The 21831-nt window shown below is 41.7% G+C and overlaps 2 protein-coding genes across 2 annotated transcripts in view; one reads left to right on the top strand and one right to left on the bottom strand.

Moving 5' to 3' along the window:
* MRS2 (magnesium transporter MRS2) overlaps positions 1–21831 on the bottom strand; it is a 103000-nt gene that overhangs the window by 3816 nt on the left and 77353 nt on the right. The window contains exon 10 of the mRNA XM_060110692.1: positions 323–436. Within this exon, the coding sequence (XP_059966675.1) occupies positions 323–436 (114 nt within the window). The remainder of the gene's footprint in view (positions 1–322; positions 437–21831) is intronic.
* LOC132497150 (5-azacytidine-induced protein 2-like) lies at positions 4547–5993 on the top strand. The gene has a single exon (XM_060110112.1). It carries the CDS (start codon positions 4685–4687, stop codon positions 5654–5656), a length of 972 nt encoding a protein of 323 aa, XP_059966095.1. The 5' UTR covers positions 4547–4684; the 3' UTR covers positions 5657–5993.

Raw genomic sequence — 21831 nt, 5'->3', positions numbered from 1 at the left:
CATGTTTTCTACATTTCAATTTTGGTTATGACAAAAGCTGCACCAGAAAGTTACTAACATCTGTCTAAACGTACAATGCTTGTCAGTGTCCCACACAGAATAAATTTCTAACTTATTTACTGTGCCAGGCCCTGTGCTCATAAGTGCATTACACACATTATCTAATTCTCCCTTTAATTACATGAAGCAGGTGGCAGATGCGGAAACTGAGCGAGGCTTAGAGAAATTAAGTAACCTGCTCAGGGTCACAAAGCCCATGACAGCTTAAGCCCCCAGGACTGTAGCCCCTCTGCAGTACTGCTGTGAACCAGACCCTTCATACCAGAGGAGGCAAAGGAGCTTCTAGCTGTCGTCCAAGGAATGACAGCAAGCGCCTCCAGATGAGGCCACTTCCCATAAACATAATTCCTGTGATCAGCCAAAACACTCTATGGTCCTGAAAGAGAACACACAGTTCATTTCCATCACAAAAGCTTAGTTTCCTTAGTGATAAAATTTCCTGAACTTATCATTGCCCCAGAGTTTAAAAGAAACCTTCTGTTATTTGTACTGCTCTTTCCTATAGGAACTAAGAACAAACAGCACCCAGAGACCAAGCGTCAGAAACTAAATCAGAAGGAAAACAGGATTTAAGAGTATTTTACGATCATCAGTGAACCCACATTAACTGCTTTTACTTTGTGTTTCCTTCCGGTCTGTTTACATTCACACAAATTTTAATAGTTATAATAGTTATAATTACATAGGACATACAACTTAATTTAAATTTTTTGCTTATAGCCACATTTGCCAAACTGTGAGCTGCGGTGTCCTGGCATGACAGCACCGCAGAACACTTTAAATTCTCGAGGAACTCACAGCGCCATCTGTGGGATACCATGGGAACTGCTACTCTTAAATTGTTGTGACCTACCTTCTTCCTAAAGGAAACTGTAAGGTAACATGACAGAAACTCTAACATAATGAAAGAAACTTTTGGTCTAGGGATGCTGCAAAAAAATTACTAAGACACTAAAAGCATCATGAACCAAGAAAGTGTGGGAACCTCTGACTTACAGTGAATATTCTCCCTCACTGTCATTTTCTTTTCTTTTCTTTTTTTGTGGCCACGCTGCGTGGCTTGCAGGATCTTAGTTCCCTGACCAGGGATCAAACCCAGGCCCCCAGAGTCCTAACCACTGGACTGCCAGGGAATTCCCCTCACTGTCGTTTTCAGAATTGTATTATTTTTTGCAGTGTGATGCTTTTGAGGTCATGTGTGAATGTAGAGAATCACAGAATTTATATTAATCTCCCACATGGAAGGAGTCTCAGCTACAGAAATGCCATTCGTTATTATCAACAACCGCTTGGTCTCCAGTGACTGGGAGCTCAGTTTCCTCCAAAATGATCAGTAACCACTGATGGAAATTCAAGCCACATACGAAAAAGAAATCTGCCTCCTTTTAGACATGAAATTCGATGTTAGACATAATTTATCAAGAAGACAAGTGCTAATGTGAGTTAACTGTTTGGATGAACACATTTCCAGTTATCCTAAACGAAGGCCCTAATTTATTAAGTAAAAATTATGTTTAAATGAGATTCAGCATACCCAGATTACCGTCGTTTTTTTGCTATAGACTGGTTCTGTAATGCCTTATAAATCAAAAGTCTGGGAATGCTAAAATGTGATAAACTTGAGAGGTAAGCAAGTCCAAAATTCTATGTGTCATTAAAATACACACACAGCACAGTGTGAGACCTTAATCCCTAGGAGATTAAGGGAAGGGACAAGTGTCTAAGAGTTGGATTTTTAATGCCCCCTCTGCTCTGGGCGTGCCCTGCAGTACTGTATGTTTAAGTACCTGCCTTTCAAACTCTTCATCTCTGCCACTGTTCAGTCTATCTACTCCTTAAAAATAAGATGCCTAGAACATCTTGATGTGCCAGAGGCTAAAAAAGCACTGAAACTGATGGGGACATGTCAAAAGGACTCAGAAGTTAGCATGAAAGGAACGATTTGAACACCAAGATAAATAATGACAGTAGTAACAGATTATAACTCACTGCCTAAAGAAAGACCCCATGAGTCCACACTGATACAGATGAATAAATAACTGGGAGAGAAGGAGGGCTCTATTCTACAAAGAATAAAAGGAGGAGGGGTGACGGAATTAGAAATCACCATGTGATAATCATCACTGCAGTACTTGATTCAGACATGAATCCATTTTGGATCAATTAGTGGATGCTAAAACTAGAGGGTGCAAATTATTAGAGAACTGCAAATCAAAACCACAGGGAGGTACCACCTCACAGAGGTCAGAATGGCCATCATGAAAAAGTCTACAAATAACAAATGCTAGAAAGGGTGTGGAGAAAAGGGAACCCTCCCCTACACTGTTGGTGAGAAATGTAAGTTGGTGCAGCCACTATGAAAAACAGTACAGAGGTTCCTCAGAAAACTAAAAATAGAATTATCATATGATCCAGCTATCCCACTCCTGGGCATATATCCAGACAAAACTATAATTCAAAAAGATACAAGCACCCCTATGTTCATAGCAGCACTATTCACAACAGCCAAGACATGAAACAAACTAAATGTCCATCGAGAGAGGAATGGATAAAGAAGATGTGGTATGTGTACACAATAGAGTATTACTCAGCCATCAGAAAGAATGACATAATGCCATTTGCAGCAACATGGATGAAACTAGAGATTATCATACAAAGTGAGTCAGAGAGATAAAGACAAATACCATATGCTATCACTTATACGTGGAATCTGAAGTATGGCACAAATGAACCTATCTAAAAAACAGAAACAGACTCACAGAGGACAGACTTGTGGTTGCCAAGGGGAGGGGGTTGGGGGAGGGATGGAGTGGGAGGTTGAGGTGAGCAGATGTCAGCTATTATATAGAGAATGGATAAACAACAAGGTCCTACTGTATGACACAGGGAACTATATTCAATATCTTATGATAAACCATAATGGAAAAGAATATTAAAAAATGTTTATATATGTATAACTGAATCACTTTGCTGTACAGCAGAAACTAACACAACATTGTAAATCAACTATACTTGAATTAAAAAAAAATGAGAGGGTACAAATTTGATGAATAGCAGAGTTCTTACAAGATACTTAATTCCACAGAGAAAAAGAGTAACTTCACAGGACAGAAAGTGGGCAGATACCACCTTAACCAATTGATCATAGTTAGTATCACCAGTAGTGAGACAAACTGACATCAAGGGTCTCCTGATGGGATTCAATGTGAGGAACACACTGACACAATGTGTAACCAGAATCTAATAATGAAGAAAGAGTATCAAGGGCCAAACAACTGACCTACATTCTTTGTGAACGTCAAGGTCATGAAAGACAAAGATCGAAAAACTGGCCTAGATTAAAGAAGTCTAAGGAGACGTGACAACTATATAACAACACACGATCCAAGATTTTCAATGAGGCAAAGGGCTCTACTGAGCTGAGTGGTGAAACCTGACCAGGGTCCAGATTAGAAAATAGTGTTGTTTCAATGTTAATTTTCTGGAGCTGTGGTTATGTAAGAGAATACATGTTTTTAGGAAATATATACTGAAATATCTAGATGTAAAGGAGCATCATTTTTTGTTTACTTTCAAATGATTTGGAAAAAAAGTATATATTGACAGAATGATAGAGTAAATATGTTAAAATGTTGCTGTTTGAAGAATCTGGGTAAAGGCTGTATGGTAATATCTGACTATTCTTGAGACAGTCTGGTATTATTTTAAAAAAGAAAAATGCTTTTCCTATCTTGGATTCACCATTGTAAATATTAACTCCAACTATACAAGAACAGGGAAACCTCTGATATTCATAGATTTAATGAACATCTTTCAACTCTTCTCCAGGAAACCTGGAGATGTCATTTGTGACTCTGGTGAGACACTGCTCTGAATCTTGCTCTGGGGGCAAGCCTAGCTCACTACTTTCTACTCAGATCTCATTACAACCAGAATTATTGCATATGCTGAAACTATCAGAAAGGAATTTCTAAAAATTATTTTTTTAAAATAGGCATTTAGAGAAAAATATTAGAGTGAGCATAAGATAGACTTAGCTTGTAAAGTGAGTATATGTACATAAAAATAGTTCTTAACAAAAGTAATTTGGGAGAATAACAGGAAAGAGTTCTGCAGTCACAAATTGGGGAATTTGCAAAGGTCTTTGGAAGTACCTTCTGAGAATGTCCAGGGTTGGTCTATGTCGCACAAGATATTTTGGCGACTACTGGAGTTTTTACTATATTTGGGCTCAAAAGCCTCCAAGAGATTCCTATCACACTTAGAACAAGCCCAAACTCTTAGCATGCGCCACAAAATCAACATGCCTGCGCGGCGCTGGGCTAGGGCGGGCGCTGACCGGCCTTCTCCGGCGGCGGCTCGGCCCTCGGCCTTGGCTCGGCCCTCCTTCCAGAGCCTCCCGGGCCGTAGCCAACTGGCTGGCCGCGCCGGCCCTGGCGCCACCGAGGCGGGAGAAATGGGAGTCCCTCCGCGGCGTTCCCGGAAGCGGAGCTGTCTTTGAGGAAACAGGAAGCCCGCGGTGACCCCTAGCGACCCGGTTTGTTTTCGGTCCGTTTCCAAACGCTGGGGAATCGAAACTCGGCGGCCCTTGGGGCGGCCCCACGGAGCCTGTGTTCGGGCTGTCATGGATGCACTGGTAGAAGATGATATCTGCATTCTGAATCATGAAAAAGCCCATAGGAGAGATACAGTGACTCCAGTCTCAATATATTCAGGAGATGAATCTGTTGCTTCACATTTTGCCCTTGTCACTGCATATGAAGACATCAAAAAACGACTTAAGGATTCAGAGAAAGAGAACTCTTTCTTAAAAAAAAGAATAAGAGTTTTGGAAGAAAAGCTTATAGGAGCTCGAAAGGATGAAGAAACAAGTTCTGTGGGACGAGAACAAGTAAATAAGGCCTACCATGCATATCGAGAGGTTTGCATTGACAGAGATAATTTGAAGAGCAAATTGGATAAAATGAATAAAGACAACTCTGAATCTTTGAAAGTATTGAATGAACAGCTACAATCTAAAGTAGAACTCCTCCAGCTGAGGACAGAGGTGGAAACTCAGCAGGTGATAAGAAATTTAAATCCACCTTCATCCAACTGGGAGGTGGAAAAGTTGAGCTGTGACCTGAAGATCCATGGTTTGGAACAAGAACTGGAACTGATGAGGAAAGAATGTAGAGATCTCAAAATAGAGCTACAAAAAGCCAGACAAACGTATCCATCTCAGGAAGACAATCTGAAGAGCAGAGATCTCCAAAGACTAAGCATTTCAAGTGATAATATGCAAAGTGCATACTGGGAACTGAAGAGAGAAATGTCTAATTTACATCTGGTGACTCAAGTACAAGCTGAACTGCTAAGAAAGATGAAAACCCCAACTGCAATCAAGAAAGCTTGCGCCCCAGCAGGATGCATGGAAGACCTTGGGAAAGACAGTACAAAACTGCACTTGACGAATTTTACTGCAACGTACAAAAGACAGGCCCCTCTCTCACCAAACGGCAAAACTCTTTGTCATACCACGTCTTCCCCTTTACCAGGAGATGCAAAGGTTTTATCAGAGAAAGCAGCTCTCCAGTCATGGACAGATCATGAGTGATCCATTCCTCACGATGGCACAAACTTTCAGGAACACAATTCTTACGGCAGAAATTCTCTGGAAGATAATTCTTGGGTATTCCCAAGCCCTCCTAAATCAAGTGAGACAACATTTGGGGAAACTAAAAATAAACCTTTGCCTTTACCCAACCTGCCACCACTGCATTAGTTGGATCAACATAATCAAAACTGACATTATAAAAATTAATTATGAAGAGATTTATGATGTTCTCACGAGGTTGCTGTATCTCCCTCAGTGATTTTCTTGGGAAATCATTAACAAACTGAAAGCAGATTTTGATTAAACTTTTGCAGAGTTCTTCAGTATTTACATTTGCACATAATGTACCATATTATGTAGTTGACTTTTCAGTATGAAAGAACACCCTCCAGCTCCATATTCTGGCTAAGAATCAGATATGTGTTACTAATTAATAAACCTAAGGTGTTTCACAATGAAAAAGAAAAATCAACATGCCCTCCCTCTGCCCTTCTGACGTTCTCCCTGCCTTTCTCCACTTGACGCACCTCCCCTACCACTCTGGCCTTCTTGCTGTTCCTTCAACAAGCTCAGTGCATCCCTGCCTCAGTCTCACACGCATGGTTCCCTCTGCTTAGATCACCTTCCCCCCAGGCCTTCCCACTTTCTCTTTTCATTCAGGTCTCTGCTCTAGGGTCACCTCCTCAGAAAGACCTTCCTCGACCACCCTATCTCCAGGATGCCCCTCGTCTCACCTCCTGCTAACAGTCTCTAGCCCTTTACCTGGCTTTATTTTTCTTTATGGAACTTATCACCTAATATACCATGGACCTGTTTATTCTCTTCTACCTCATTGTAATGGAATCTCCACAAGGGCAGGGACTCACTGCTATATCCCCATGGCGAAAAGCAGTGTTTAGTGTGCAACAGGCACCAAAAACTGTATCTGTAAGATGAATGAATGGAGTATGTTGCATTTATTTTTCTTTCACATCTTATAAGGAGCATTAAAATGACTAATGCTGACTTTGCTTCAGGGAGCTATGATCTTTTGCAGACTTTAAACAGCAACTGCAAATTTGAGGAACACGGCAAATGGGAAGTGTGGGATTAGGGCACATATAACCAGGGGAGTAAATTTACTCGGCTGGGTTGGGGATGCAGTCAGGGAAGAGTCTCCTTGGAAGTAACACGTAAGTTGAGGCGTGAGAGAGAAAGATGTTAACTAGGCCAAAACAGGTGGATGCCGAGGAGAGACGTGTGGAGGCGCCGTGAGTAAGAATAGTGATGAAGTAAACGACGGTGATGGCAAGGTGTCTGGAGCCAAGATGGGGATGTGGGTGCAGCAGACCGGGAAGAGCCCTACAGGCCAAGGAATCTGGACTTTTATCTTAATGACAATCAAACCCCCCTGAATAATTTTACACAGAAGAGTGACTATCAGATTTGCTTCTTTTAAAGACCACTTTATAAAAGTGAATAGTGGTACTGATGAGATGACGTGGGTTGGACTTTGGCAACAGCCAGAGACAAATAGATCTGTTAACTAGGACACAGAATCCAGTGCCAGAGTGTGCCTGCCAAATGCACATGCAGATTCATTTCTAGAAATCTCACAGTAAGACATCTTCTGAAAGTACAAGCCTACAATGATATGGAAAACCCAGCGAGGGACTTCCCTGGTGGTCCAGTGGTTAAAAGAATCTGCCTTCCGGCGGGCGGAGACTGCGGGTGGCGGAGGGGGAAGCTTCCAAGTAGCGGAGGAGAGCGCAGCCACAGGGGTGCGGAGGGCAAAGCGGAGAGATTCCCACACAGAGGATCGGTGCCGACCGGCATTCAGAGGCTTGTCTGCTCGCCCGCCAGGGCGAGGGGGCACTGGGAGCTGAGGCTCAGGCTTCAGTCGGAACGCAGGGAGACGACTGGGGCTGGCGCCGTGAACACAGCCTAAAGGGGGCTAGTGCGGAAGGGAGTCCGGGAAAAAGCCTGGAACTGCCGAAGAGGCAAGAGACTTTTTCTTCCCTCTTTGTTTCCTGGTGCGCGAGAAGAGGGGATTAAGAGTGCTGCTTAGGGCTTCCCTGGTGGCGCAGTGGTTGGGAGTCTGCCTGCCGATGCAGGGGACACGGGTTCGTGCCCCGGTCGGGGAGGATCCCACATGCCGCGGAGCGGCTGGGCTCATGAGACATGGCCGCTGAGCCGGCGCGTCCGGAGCCTGTGCCCCGCAGTGGGAGAGGCCACAGCAGTGAGAGGCCCGCATACCGTAAAAAAAAAAAAAAAAAAAAAAAAAAAAGAGTGCTGCTTAAAGGGGCTCCACAGACGGGCGCGAGCTGCGGCTGAAAGCGCGGAGCCCAGAGACGGGCGTGGGACGCTGGGGCTGCTGCTGCCACCGCCAAGAGGCCTGTGTGCACGCGCAGGTCACTGTCCACGCCGCCCTTCCAGGGAGCCTGTGCAGCCCGCCACTGCCGGGGTCCTGGGATCCAGGGACGGCTTCCCCAGGAGGGCGCACGGCGTGCTTCAGGCTGGTGCAACGTCACGCCAGCCTCTGCCACTGCAGGCTCACCCCGCACTCCGTGCCCCTCCCCCCCACCCCCACCCCCACCCCCGCCTGAGTGAGCCAGAGCCCCTGAAGCAGCTGCTCCTTTAACCCCATCCTGTCTGAGCGAAGAACAGATGCCCTCTGGCGACCTACACGCAGAGGTGGGGCCAAATCCAAAGCTGAGACCCGGGAGCTGTGAGAACAAAGAAGAGAAAGGGAAATCTCTCCCAGCAGCCTCAGAAGCAGCGGATTAAAACTCCTCAATCAACTTGATGTACCCTGCATCTGTGGAATACACGAATAGACAACGAATCATCCCAAACTGAGGAGCCAGGAGTCAGTGCTGTGCCTCTGAGGTGGGAGAGCCAACTTCAGGACACTGGTCCACAAGACACCTCCCAGCTCCACATAATATCAAACGGCGAAAATCTTCCAGAGATCTCCATCTCAACACCAGCACCCAGCTTCACTCAACGACCAGCAAGCTACAGTGCTGGACACCCTAAGCCAAACAACTAGCAAGACAGGAACACAACGCCACCCATTAGCAGAGAGGTGGCCTAAAATCATAAAAAGTCCAAAGACACCCCAAAACACACCAACAGATGTGGACCTGCCCACCAGAAAGACAAGATCCAGCCTCATTCACCAGAACACAGGCACTAGTCCCCTCCACCTGGAAGCCTACACAACCCACTGAACCAACCTTAGCCACTGGGGACAGACACCAAAAACAACGGGAACTACAAACCTGCAGCCTACAAAAAGGAGACCCCAAACACAGTAAGATAAGCAAAATGAGAAGACAGAAAAACACACAGCAGGTGAAGGAGCAAGATAAAAACCCAACAGACCTAACAAATGAAGAGGAAATAGGCAGTCTACCTGAAAAAGAATTCAGAATAATGATAGTAAAGATGATCCAAAATCTTGGACATAGAATAGACAAAATGCAAGAAACAGTTAACAAGGACCTAGAAGAACTAAAGATGAAACAAGCAACGATGAACAACACAATAAATGAAATTAAAAATACTCTAGATGGGATCAATAGCAGAATAACTGAGGCAGAAGAACGGATAAGTGAGGTGGAAGATAAAATAGTGGAAATAACTACTGCAGAGCAGAAGAAAGAAAAAAGAATGAAAAGAACAGAGGACAGTCTCAGAGACCTCTGGGACAACATTAAACGCACCAACATTCGAATTATAGGGGTTCCAGAAGAAGAAGAGAAGAAGAAAGGGACTGAGAAAATATTTGAAGAGATTATAGTTGAAAACTTCCCTACTATGGGAAAGGAAATAGTTAATCAAGTCCAGGAGGCACAGAGAGTCCCATACAGAATAAATCCAAGGAGAAATACGCCAAGACACATATTAATCAAACTGTCAAAAATTAAACACAAAGAAATCATATTAAAAGCAGCAAGGCAAAAACAACAAATAACACACAAGGGAATCCCCATCAGGATAACAGCTGATCTCTCAGCAGAAACTCTACAAGCCAGAAGGGAGTGGCAGGACATAATTAAAGTGATGAAGGAGAAAAACCTGCAACCAAGATTACTCTACCCAGCAAGGATCTCATTCAGATTTGATGGAGAAATTAAAACCTTCACAGACAAGCAAAAGCTGAGAGAGTTCAGCACCACCAAACCAGCTTTACAACAAATGCTAAAGGAACTTCTCTAGGCAAGAAACACAACAGAAGTAAAAGACTTACAATAACAAACCCAAAACAATTAAGAAAATGGGAATAGGAACATACATATCGATAATTACCTTAAATGTAAATGGACTAAATGCTCCCACCAAAAGATACAGATTGGCTGAATGGATACAAAAACAAGACCCATATATATGCTGTCTACAAGAGACCCACTTCAGACCTAGAGACACATACAGACTGAAAGTAAGGGGATGGAAAAAGATATTCCATGTAAATGGAAATCAAAAGAAAGCTGGAGTAGCAATTCTCATATCAGACAAAATAGACTTTAAAATAAAGACTACTAGAAGAGACAAAGAAGGACACTACATAATGATCAAGGGATCAATCCAAGAAGAAGATATAACAATTGTAAATATTTACGCACCCAACATAGGAGCACCTCAATACATAAGGCAAATACTAACAGCCATAAAACGGGAAGTCGACAGTAACACATTCATAGTAGGGGACTTTAAATAACACCCAACTTTTACCAATGGACATATCATCCAAAATGAAAATAAATAAGGAAACACAAGTTTTAAATGATACATTAAACAAGATAGACATAATTGATATTTATAGGACATTCCATCCAAAAACAACAGAATACACATTTTTCTCAAGTGCTCATGGAACATTCTCCAGGATCGATCATATCTTGGGTCACAAATCAAGCCTTGGTAAATTTAAGAAAATTGAAATTGTATCAAGTATCTTTTCCGACCACAATGCTATGAGACTAGATATCAATTACAGGAACAGATCTGTAAAAAATACAAACACATGGAGGCTAAACAATCCACTACTTAATAACGAAGTGATCACTGAAGAAATCAAAGAGGAAATCAAAAAATACCTAGAAACAAATGACAATGGAGACACGATGACCCAAAACCTATGGGATGCAGCAAAATCAATTCTAAGAGGGAAGTTTATAGCAATACAATCCCACCTTAAGAAAAATGAAACGTATCGAATAAAAAACCTAACCTTGCACCTAAAGCAATTAGAGAAAGAAGAACAAAAACACCCCAACGTTAGCAGAAGGAAAGAAATCATAAAGATCAGATCAGAAATAAATGAAAAAGAAATGAAGGAAACGATAGCAAAGATCAATAAAACTAAAAGCTTGTTCTTTGAGAAGATAAACAAAATTGATAAACCATTAGCCAGACTCATCAAAAAAAAAGGGAGAAGACTCAAATCAATAGAATTAGAAATGAAAAAGGAGAAGTAACAACTGACACTGCAGAAATACAAAAGATCATGAGAGATTACTACAAGCAACTCTATGCCAATAAAATGGACAGCCTGGAAGAAATGGACAAATTCTTAGAAATTCATAACCTGCCAAGACTGAATCAGGAAGAAATAGAAAATATGAACAGACCAATCACAAGCACTGAAATTGAAACTGTGATAAAAAATCTTCCAAAAAACAAAAGCCCAGGACCAGATGGCTTCACAGGTGAATTCTATCAAACATTTAGAGAAGAGCTAACACTTATCCTTCTCAAACTCCTCCAAAATATAGCAGAGGGAGGAACACTCCCAAACTCATTCTACGAGGCCACCATCACCTTGATACCAAAAACACACAAGGATGTCACAAAGAAAGAAAACTACAGGCCAGTATCACTGATGAACACAGATACAAAAATCCTCAACAAAATACTAGCAAACAGAATCCAACAGCCCATTAAAAGGATCATACACCTGGGCTTCCCTGGTGGCGCAGTGGTTAAGAATCCGCCTGCCAACGCAGGGGACATGGGTTCAAGCCCTGGTCCTGGAAGATCCCACATGCCGCGGAGCAACTAAGCCCGTGTGCCACAACTACTGAGCCTGCGCTCTAGAGCCCACGAGCCACAACTACTGAAGCCCGTGTGCCACAACTACTGAAGCCCGCGCGTGTAGACCCTGTGCTCTGCAACAAGAGAAGCCACCACAATGAGAAGCCTGCGCCCCGCAACAAAGAGTATCCCCCGCTCACTGCAACTACAGAAAGCCTGAGTGCAGGAGCGAAGACCCAATGCAGCCAAAAATTAAATAAATGAATAAATAAATAAATTTATTTAAAAAAAGGATCATACACCAAGATCAAGTGGGGTTTATTCCAGGAATGCAAGGATTCTTCAATATATGCAAATCAATCAACATGATACACCACATTAACAAATTGAAGGAGAAAAACCATATGATCATCTCAATAGATGCAGAGAAAGCTTTCGACAAAATTCAACACCCATTTATGATAAAAACCTTGCAGAAAGTAAGCAGAGAGGGAACTTTCCTCAACAAAATAAAGGCCATATATGACAACCCCACAGCCAACATCATCCTCAACAGTGAAAAACTGAAACCATTTCCACTAAGATCAGGAACAAGACAAGGTTGCCCACTCTCACCACTCTTATTCAACATAGTTTTGGAAGTTTTAGCCACAGCAATCAGAGAAGAAAAGGAAATAAAAGGAATCCAAATGGGAAAAGAAGAAGTAAAGCTGTCACTATTTGCAGATGACATGATACTATACATAGAGAATCCTAAACATGCTACCAGAAAACTACTAGAGCTAATCAATGAATTTGGTAAAGTACCAGGATACAAAATTAATGCACAGAAATCTCTGGCATTCCTATATACTAATGATGAAAAATCTGAAAGTGAAATCAACAAAACACTCCCATTTACCACTGCAACAAAAAAAATATCTAGGAATAAACCTACCTAAGGAGACAAAAGATCTGTATGCAGAAAATTATAAGACATTGATGAAAGAAATTAAAGATGATACAAATAGATGGAGAGATATACCATGTTCTTGGATTAGAAGAATCAACATTGTGAAAATGACTCTACTACCCAAAGCAATCTACAGATTCAATGCAATCCCTATCAAACTACCACTGGCATTTTTCACAGAACTAGAACAAAAAATTTCACAATTTGTATGGAAACACAAAAGACCCCAAATAGCCAAAGCAATCTTGAGAACGAAAAACGGAGCTGGAGGAATCAGCCTCCCTGATTTCGGACTATACTACAAAGCTACAGTAATCAAGACAGTATGGTACTGGCACTAAAACAGAAAGGTAGATCAATGGAACAGGATAGAAAGCGCAGAGATAAACCCACGCACATATAGTCACCTCATCTTTGATAAAGGAGGCAGGAATGTACAGTGGAGAAAGGACAGCCTATTCAATAAGTAGTGACGAGAAAATTGGACAGGAACATGTAAAAGTATGAGATTAGATCACTCCCTAACACCACACACAAAAATAAGCTCAAAATGGATTAAAGACCTAAATGTAAGGCCAGAAACTATCGAACTCTTAGAGGAAAACATAGGCAGAACACTCTATGACATAAATCACAGCAAGATCCTTTTTGACCCACCGCTTAGAGAAATGGAAATAAAAGCAAAAATAAACAAATGGGATATAATGAAACTTAAAAGCTTTTGCAGAGCAAAGGAAACCATAAACAAGACCAAAAGACAACCCTCAGAATGGGAGAAAATATTGGCTAATGAAGCAACTGACAAAGTATTAACCTCCAAAATTTATAAGCAGCTCAAGCAGCTCACTAACTAAAAAACAAACAACCCAAACCAAAAATGGGCAGAAGACCTAAATAGACATTTCTCCACAGAAGATATACAGACTGCCAACAAACACATGAAAGGATGCTCAACATCTTTGCTCATTAGAGAAATGCAAATCAAAACTACAATGAGATATCATCTCACACCAGTCAGAATGGCCATCATCAAAAAATCTAGAAACAAAAAATGCTGGAGAGGGTGTGGAAAAAAAGGAACACTCTTGCACTGCTGGTGGGAATGTGAATTGGTACAGCCACTATGGAGAACGGTATGGAGGTTCCTTAAAAAACTACAAATAGAACTACCATGACCCAGCAATCGCACTACTGGGCATATACCGTGAGAAAACCATAATTCAAAAAGAGACATGTACCAAAATGTTCATAGCAGCCCTATTTACAATAGCCCGGAGATGGAAACAACCTAAGTGTCCATCATCAGATGAATGGGTAAAGAAGACATGGCACATATATACAATGGAATATTACTAAGCCATAAAAGAAATGAAATGGAGCTATTTGTAATGAGGTGGATGGACCTAGAGTCTGTCATACAGAGTGAAGTAAGTCAGAAAGAGAAAGACAAATACTGTATGCTGACACATATATATGGAATTTAAGGAAGAAAAAAAAATGTCATGAAGAACCTAGGGGTAAGACAGGAATAAAGACACAGACCTACTAGAGAATGGACTTGAGGATATGGGGAGGGGGAAGAGTAAGCTGTGATAAAGTGAAAGAGCGGCATGGACATATATATACTACCAAACGTAAGGTAGATAGCTAGTGGAAAGCAGCCGCATAGCACAGGGAGATCAGCTCGGTGCTTTGTGACCGCCTGGAGGGGTGGGATAGGGAGGGTGGGAGGGAGACGCAAAAGGGAGGGGATATAGGAACATATGTATATGTATAACTGATTAAATTTGTTATAAAGCAAAAAAAAAAAAAAAAAAAAGAGGATGTGGCACATATATACAATGGAATATTACTCAACCATAAAAGGAAACGAAATTGAGCTATGTGTAATGAGGTGGATAGACCTAGAGTCTGTCATACAGAGTGAAGTAAGTCAGAAAGAGAAAGACAAATACCATATGCTAACACATATATATCAAATTTAAGAAAAAGAAATGTCATGAATAACCTAGGGGTAAAACAGGAATAAAGACACAGAACTACTTGAGAATGGATCTGAGGATATGCGGAGGGGGAAGGGGAAGCTGAGACAAAGCGAAAGAGAGGCATGGACATATATACACTACCAAACGTAAGGTAGGTAGCTAGTGGGAAGCAGCCGCACAGCACAGGGAGATAAGATCGATTGGTGCTTTGTGACCGCCTGGAGGGGTGGGATAGGGAGGGTGGGAGAGAGGGAGACGGAGGAGGGAAGGGATATGGGAACAGATGTATATGTATAACTGATTCACTTTGTTATAAAGCAGAAACTAACCATTGTGAAGCAATTGTACGCCAATAAAAAAAAAAAAAAGGAAAAAAAAAAGAATCTGCCTTCCAATGCGGGGGATGCAGGTTCCATCCCTGGGCAGGGAACTAAGATCCCACCTGCCGCAGGGCAACTTAGCCCGCACACCGCAACTACTGAGGCCTTGCACTCTGGAGCCTGCATGCCTGAACTACTGAGCCTGCGCCACAACTAGAGAGAAGCCCACGTGCTGCAACTAGAGAAGCCTGCATGCCACGACGAAAGATCCTGCATGCCGCAACGAAGATCCCACGTGCCGCAACTAAGACCTGACACAGCCTAATAAGTAAATAATTTAATTTAAAAAAAAAACCTCTGCAAGTTCCGTGTTATATTAAAATGGAGCAAAGTGGAAAGTGCAAGTCTTGGGGACTAAATCCTAGTTCTGTTATTTCCTAGCTCTGTGCCCTTGGTCAAGTTACTAACGTTTTCTGAGCCTCAGTTTTCCTACCTATAAAGCAGGGAAATACATTCATTTTCAGAGTTTTGATAACTGAGTCAAATAAAGCATGCAACTGCCCGGAACACTGCCTGACACACAAGAATTTAAAAGAAGAAAAAAAAAAGAATCCCTCATTAACACTGCCTCACAGTGTACTACAGTTTTGTCAAACCTCTCCCACGTGTAATTACACGTTTTGGGAATCATAAGGTAACCTAGGTTATCTACGTTATAACAGAGTCTAACAATACGGGATGAATTTTAAATGAGTTAGAGTATATATTTTATTTCACTAGGGGAGTATACATGTTAAAACTTTCTGTTTAAAATCCATTAAAGGGACTTCCCTGGTGGCACAGTACTTAAGAATACACCTGCCTACAAGCAGCTCATGCAGCTCGATATCAAAAAAACAAACAACCCAATACCAAAATGGGCAGAAGACCTTAAGAGACGTTTCTCCAAAGAAGATATACAGACTGCCAACAAACACATGAAAGGATGCTCAACATCACTAATCATTAGAGAAATGCAAATCAAAACTACAATGAGATATCATCTCACACCAGTCAGAATGGCCATCATCAAAAACTCTACAAACAATAAATGCTGGAGAGGGTGTGGAGAAAAAGGAACACTCTTGCACTGCTGGTGGGAATGTGAATTGGTACAGCCACTATGGAGAACGGTATGGAGGTTCCTTAAAAAACTACAAATAGAACTACCATGACCCAGCAATCGCACTACTGGGCATATACCCTGAGAAAACCATAATTCAAAAAGAGACATGTACCAAAATGTTCATAGCAGCCCTATTTACAATAGCCCGGAGATGGAAACAACCTAAGTGTCCATCATCAGATGAATGGGTAAAGAAGACGTGGCACATATATACAATGGAATATTACTAAGCCATAAAAGAAATGAAATGGAGCTATTTGTAATGAGGTGGATGGACCTAGAGTCTGTCATACAGAGTGAAGTAAGTCAGAAGGAGAAAGACAAATACTGTATGCTGACACATATATATGGAATTTAAGGAAGAAAAAAAAAATGTCATGAAGAACCTAGGGGTAAGACAGGAATAAAGACACAGACCTACTAGAGAATGGACTTGAGGATATGGGGAGGGGGAAGGGTAAGCTGTGACAAAGTGAAAGAGCGGCATGGACATATATATACTACCAAACGTAAGGTAGATAGCTAGGGGGAAGCAGCCGCATAGCACAGGGAGATCAGCTCGGTGCTTTGTGACCGCCTGGAGGGGTGGGATAGGGAGGGTGGGAGGGAGACGCAAAAGGGAGGGGATATAGGAACATATGTATATGTATAACTGATTAAATTTGTTATAAAGCAAAAAAAAAAAAAAAAAAAGAAGATGTGGCACATATATACAATGGAATATTACTCAACCATAAAAGGAAACGAAATTGAGCTATGTGTAATGAGGTGGATAGACCTAGAGTCTGTCATACAGAGTGAAGTAAGTCAGAAAGAGAAAGACAAATACCATATGCTAACACATATATATCAAATTTAAGAAAAAAAAATGTCATGAATAACCTAGGGGTAAAACAGGAATAAAGACACAGAACTACTTGAGAATGGATCTGAGGATATGCGGAGGGGGAAGGGGAAGCTGAGACAAAGCAAAAGAGAGGCATGGACATATATACACTAAAAAACGTAAGGTAGATAGCTAGTGGGAAGCAGCCGCACAGCACAGGGAGATAAGATCGATTGGTGCTTTGTGACCTCCTAGAGGGGTGGGATAGGGAGGGTGGGAGAGAGGGAGTCGCAAGAGGGAAGGGATATGGGAACAGATGTATATGTATAACTGATTCACTTTGTTGTAAAGCAGAAACTAACCATTGTGAAGCAATTGTACGCCAATAAAAAAAAAAAAAAAGAAAACAAACAAAAAAAATCTGCCTTCCAATGCGGGGGATGCAGGTTCCATCCCTGGGCAGGGAACTAAGATCCCACCTGCCGCAGGGCAACTAAGCCCGCACACCGCAACTACTGAGGCCTTGCACTCTGGAGCCTGCATGCCTGAACTACTGAGCCTGCGCCATAACTAGAGAGAAGCCCACGTGCTGCAACTAGAGAAGCCTGCATGCCACGACGAAAGATCCTGCATGCCGCAACTAAGACCTGACACAGCCTAATAAGTAAATAATTTAATTTAAAAAAAAAACCTCTGCAACTTCCGTGTTATATTAAAATGGAGCAAAGTGGAAAGTGCAAGTCTTGGGGACTAAATCCTAGTTCTGTTATTTCCTAGCTCTGTGTCCTTGGTCAAGTTACTAATGTTTTCTGAGCCTCAGTTTTCCTACCTATAAAGCAGGGAAATACATTCATTTTCAGAGTTTTGATAACTGAGTCAAATAAAGCATGCAACTGCCCGGAACACTGCCTGACACACAAGAATTTAAAAGAAGAAAAAAAAAGAATCCCTCATTAACACTGCCTCACAGTGTACTACAGTTTTGTCAAACCTCTCCCACGTGTAATTACACGTTTTGGGAATCACAAGGTAACCTAGGTTATCTACGTTATAACAGAGTCTAACAATACGGGATGAATTTTAAATGAGTTAGAGTATATATTTTATTTCACTAGGGGAGTATACATGTTAAAACTTTCTGTTTAAAATCCATTAAAGGGACTTCCCTGGTGGCACAGTACTTAAGAATACACCTGCCTACAAGCAGCTCATGCAGCTCGATATCAAAAAAACAAACAACCCAATACCAAAATGGGCAGAAGACCTTAAGAGACGTTTCTCCAAAGAAGATATACAGACTGCCAACAAACACATGAAAGGATGCTCAACATCACTAATCATTAGAGAAATGCAAATCAAAACTACAATGAGATATCATCTCACACCAGTCAGAATGGCCATCATCAAAAACTCTACAAACAATAAATGCTGGAGAGGGTGTGGAGAAAAGGGAATCCTCTTGCACTGCTGGTGGGAATGTGAATTGCTACAGCCACTATGGAGAACGGTATGGAGGTTCCTTAAAAAACGACAAATAGAACTACCATATGACCCAGCAATCCCACTACTAGACATATACCCTGAGAAAACCATAATTCAAAAAGAGTCATGTACCAAAATGTTCATTGCAGCTCTATTTACAATAGCCCGGAGATGGAAACAACCTAAGTGTCCATCATCAGATGAATGGGTAAAGAAGACGTGGCACATATATACAATGGAATATTACTAAGCCATAAAAGAAATGAAATGGAGCTATTTGTAATGAGGTGGATGGACCTAGAGTCTGTCATACAGAGTGAAGTAAGTCAGAAAGAGAAAGACAAATACTGTATGCTGACACATATATATGGAATTTAAGGAAGAAAAAAAAAATGTCATTTAGAACCTAGGGGTAAGACAGGAATAAAGACACAGACCTACTAGAGAATGGACTTGAGGATATGGGGAGGGGGAAGGGTAAGCTGTGACAAAGTGAAAGAGCGGCATGGACATATATATACTACCAAACGTAAGGTAGATAGCTAGTGGGAAGCAGCCGCATAGCACAGGGAGATCAGCTCGGTGCTTTGTGACCGCCTGGAGGGGTGGGATAGGGAGGGTGGGAGGGAGACGCAAAAGGGAGGGAATATAGGAACATATGTATATGTATAACTGATTAAATTTGTTATAAAGCAAAAAAAAAAAAAAAAAAAGAAGATGTGGCACATATATACAATGGAATATTACTCAACCATAAAAGGAAACGAAATTGAGCTATTTGTAATGAGGTGGATAGACCTAGAGTCTGTCATACAGAGTGAAGTAAGTCAGAAAGAGAAAGACAAATACCATATGCTAACACATATATATCAAATTTAAGAAAAAAAAATGTCATGAATAACCTAGGGGTAAAACAGGAATAAAGACACAGAACTACTTGAGAATGGATCTGAGGATATGCGGAGGGGGAAGGGGAAGCTGAGGCAAAGCAAAAGAGAGGCATGGACATATATACACTAAAAAACGTAAGGTAGATAGCTAGTGGGAAGCAGCCGCACAGCACAGGGAGATAAGATCGATTGGTGCTTTGTGACCTCCTAGAGGGGTGGGATAGGGAGGGTGGGAGAGAGGGAGTCGCAAGAGGGAAGGGATATGGGAACAGATGTATATGTATAACTGATTCACTTTGTTGTAAAGCAGAAACTAACCATTGTGAAGCAATTGTACGCCAATAAAAAAAAAAAAAAGAAAACAAACAAAAAAAATCTGCCTTCCAATGCGGGGAATGCAGGTTCCATCCCTGGGCAGGGAACTAAGATCCCACCTGCCGCAGGGCAACTAAGCCCGCACACCGCAACTACTGAGGCCTTGCACTCTGGAGCCTGCATGCCTGAACTACTGAGCCTGCGCCACAACTAGAGAGAAGCCCACGTGCTGCAACTAGAGAAGCCTGCATGCCACGACGAAAGATCCTGCATGCCGCAACTAAGACCTGACACAGCCTAATAAGTAAATAATTTAATTTAAAAAAAAAACCTCTGCAACTTCCGTGTTATATTAAAATGGAGCAAAGTGGAAAGTGCAAGTCTTGGGGACTAAATCCTAGTTCTGTTATTTCCTAGCTCTGTGTCCTTGGTCAAGTTACTAATGTTTTCTGAGCCTCAGTTTTCCTACCTATAAAGCAGGGAAATACATTCATTTTCAGAGTTTTGATAACTGAGTCAAATAAAGCATGCAACTGCCCGGAACACTGCCTGACACACAAGAATTTAAAAGAAGAAAAAAAAAGAATCCCTCATTAACACTGCCTCACAGTGTACTACAGTTTTGTCAAACCTCTCCCACGTGTAATTACACGTTTTGGGAATCACAAGGTAACCTAGGTTATCTACGTTATAACAGAGTCTAACAATACGGGATGAATTTTAAATGAGTTAGAGTATATATTTTATTTCACTAGGGGAGTATACATGTTAAAACTTTCTGTTTAAAATCCATTAAAGGGACTTCCCTGGTGGCACAGTACTTAAGAATACACCTGCCTACAAGCAGCTCATGCAGCTCGATATCAAAAAAACAAACAACCCAATACCAAAATGGGCAGAAGACCTTAAGAGACGTTTCTCCAAAGAAGATATACAGACTGCCAACAAACACATGAAAGGATGCTCAACATCACTAATCATTAGAGAAATGCAAATCAAAACTACAATGAGATATCATCTCACACCAGTCAGAATGGCCATCATCAAAAACTCTACAAACAATAAATGCTGGAGAGGGTGTGGAGAAAAGGGAATCCTCTTGCACTGCTGGTGGGAATGTGAATTGCTACAGCCACTATGGAGAACAGTATGGAGGTTCCTTAAAAAACGACAAATAGAACTACCATATGACCCAGCAATCCCACTACTAGACATATACCCTGAGAAAACCATAATTCAAAAAGAGTCATGTACCAAAATGTTCATTGCAGCTCTATTTACAATAGCCCGGAGATGGAAACAACCTAAGTGTCCATCATCGGATGAATGGATAAAGAAGATGGGGCACATATATACAATGGAATATTACTCAGCCATAAAAAGAAACGAAACTGAGCTATTTGTAATGAGGTGGGTAGACCTACAGTCTGTCATACAGAGTGAAGTAAGTCAGAAAGAGAAAGATAAATACCGTATGCTAACACATATATATCAAATTTAAGAAAAAGAAATGTCATGAAGAACCTAGGGGTAAAACAGGAATAAAGACACAGACCTACTTGAGAATGGATCTGAGGATATGCGGAGGGGGAAGGGTAAGCTGAGACAAAGCGAAAGAGAGGCATGGACATATATACACTACCAAACGTAAGGTAGGTAGCTAGTGGGAAGCAGCCGCACAGCACAGGGAGATAAGATCGATTGGTGCTTTGTGACCTCCTAGAGGGGAGGGATAGGGAGGGTGGGAGAGAGGGAGTCGCAAGAGGGAAGGGATATGGGAACAGATGTATATGTATAACTGATTCACTTTTTTGTAAAGCAGAAACTAACCATTGTGAAGCAATTGTACGCCAATAAAAAAAAAAAAAGAAAACAAACAAAAAAAATCTGCCTTCCAATGCGGGGGATGCAGGTTCCATCCCTGGGCAGGGAACTAAGATCCCACCTGCCGCAGGGCAACTAAGCCCGCACACCGCAACTACTGAGGCCTTGCACTCTGGAGCCTGCATGCCTGAACTACTGAGCCTGCGCCACAACTAGAGAGAAGCCCACGTGCTGCAACTAGAGAAGCCTGCATGCCACGACGAAAGATCCTGCATGCCGCAACGAAGATCCCACGTGCCGCAACTAAGACCTGACACAGCCTAATAAGTAAATAATTTCATTTAAAAAAAAAAACCTCTGCAACTTCCGTGTTATATTAAAATGGAGCAAAGTGGAAA

This window comes from Mesoplodon densirostris, chromosome 10 (assembly GCF_025265405.1).
Source record: "Mesoplodon densirostris isolate mMesDen1 chromosome 10, mMesDen1 primary haplotype, whole genome shotgun sequence".
Lineage (NCBI taxonomy): Eukaryota > Metazoa > Chordata > Mammalia > Artiodactyla > Ziphiidae > Mesoplodon > Mesoplodon densirostris.
Note: the sequence above shows the minus strand (reverse complement) of the source record. Positions and strands in the feature narration are given on the sequence as shown.

Bases quoted from the DNA above. Each gene is read 5' to 3' on its own strand.
- LOC132497150 (XM_060110112.1), top strand. From the start codon at position 4,685: ATGGATGCACTGGTAGAAGATGATATCTGCATTCTGAATCATGAAAAA.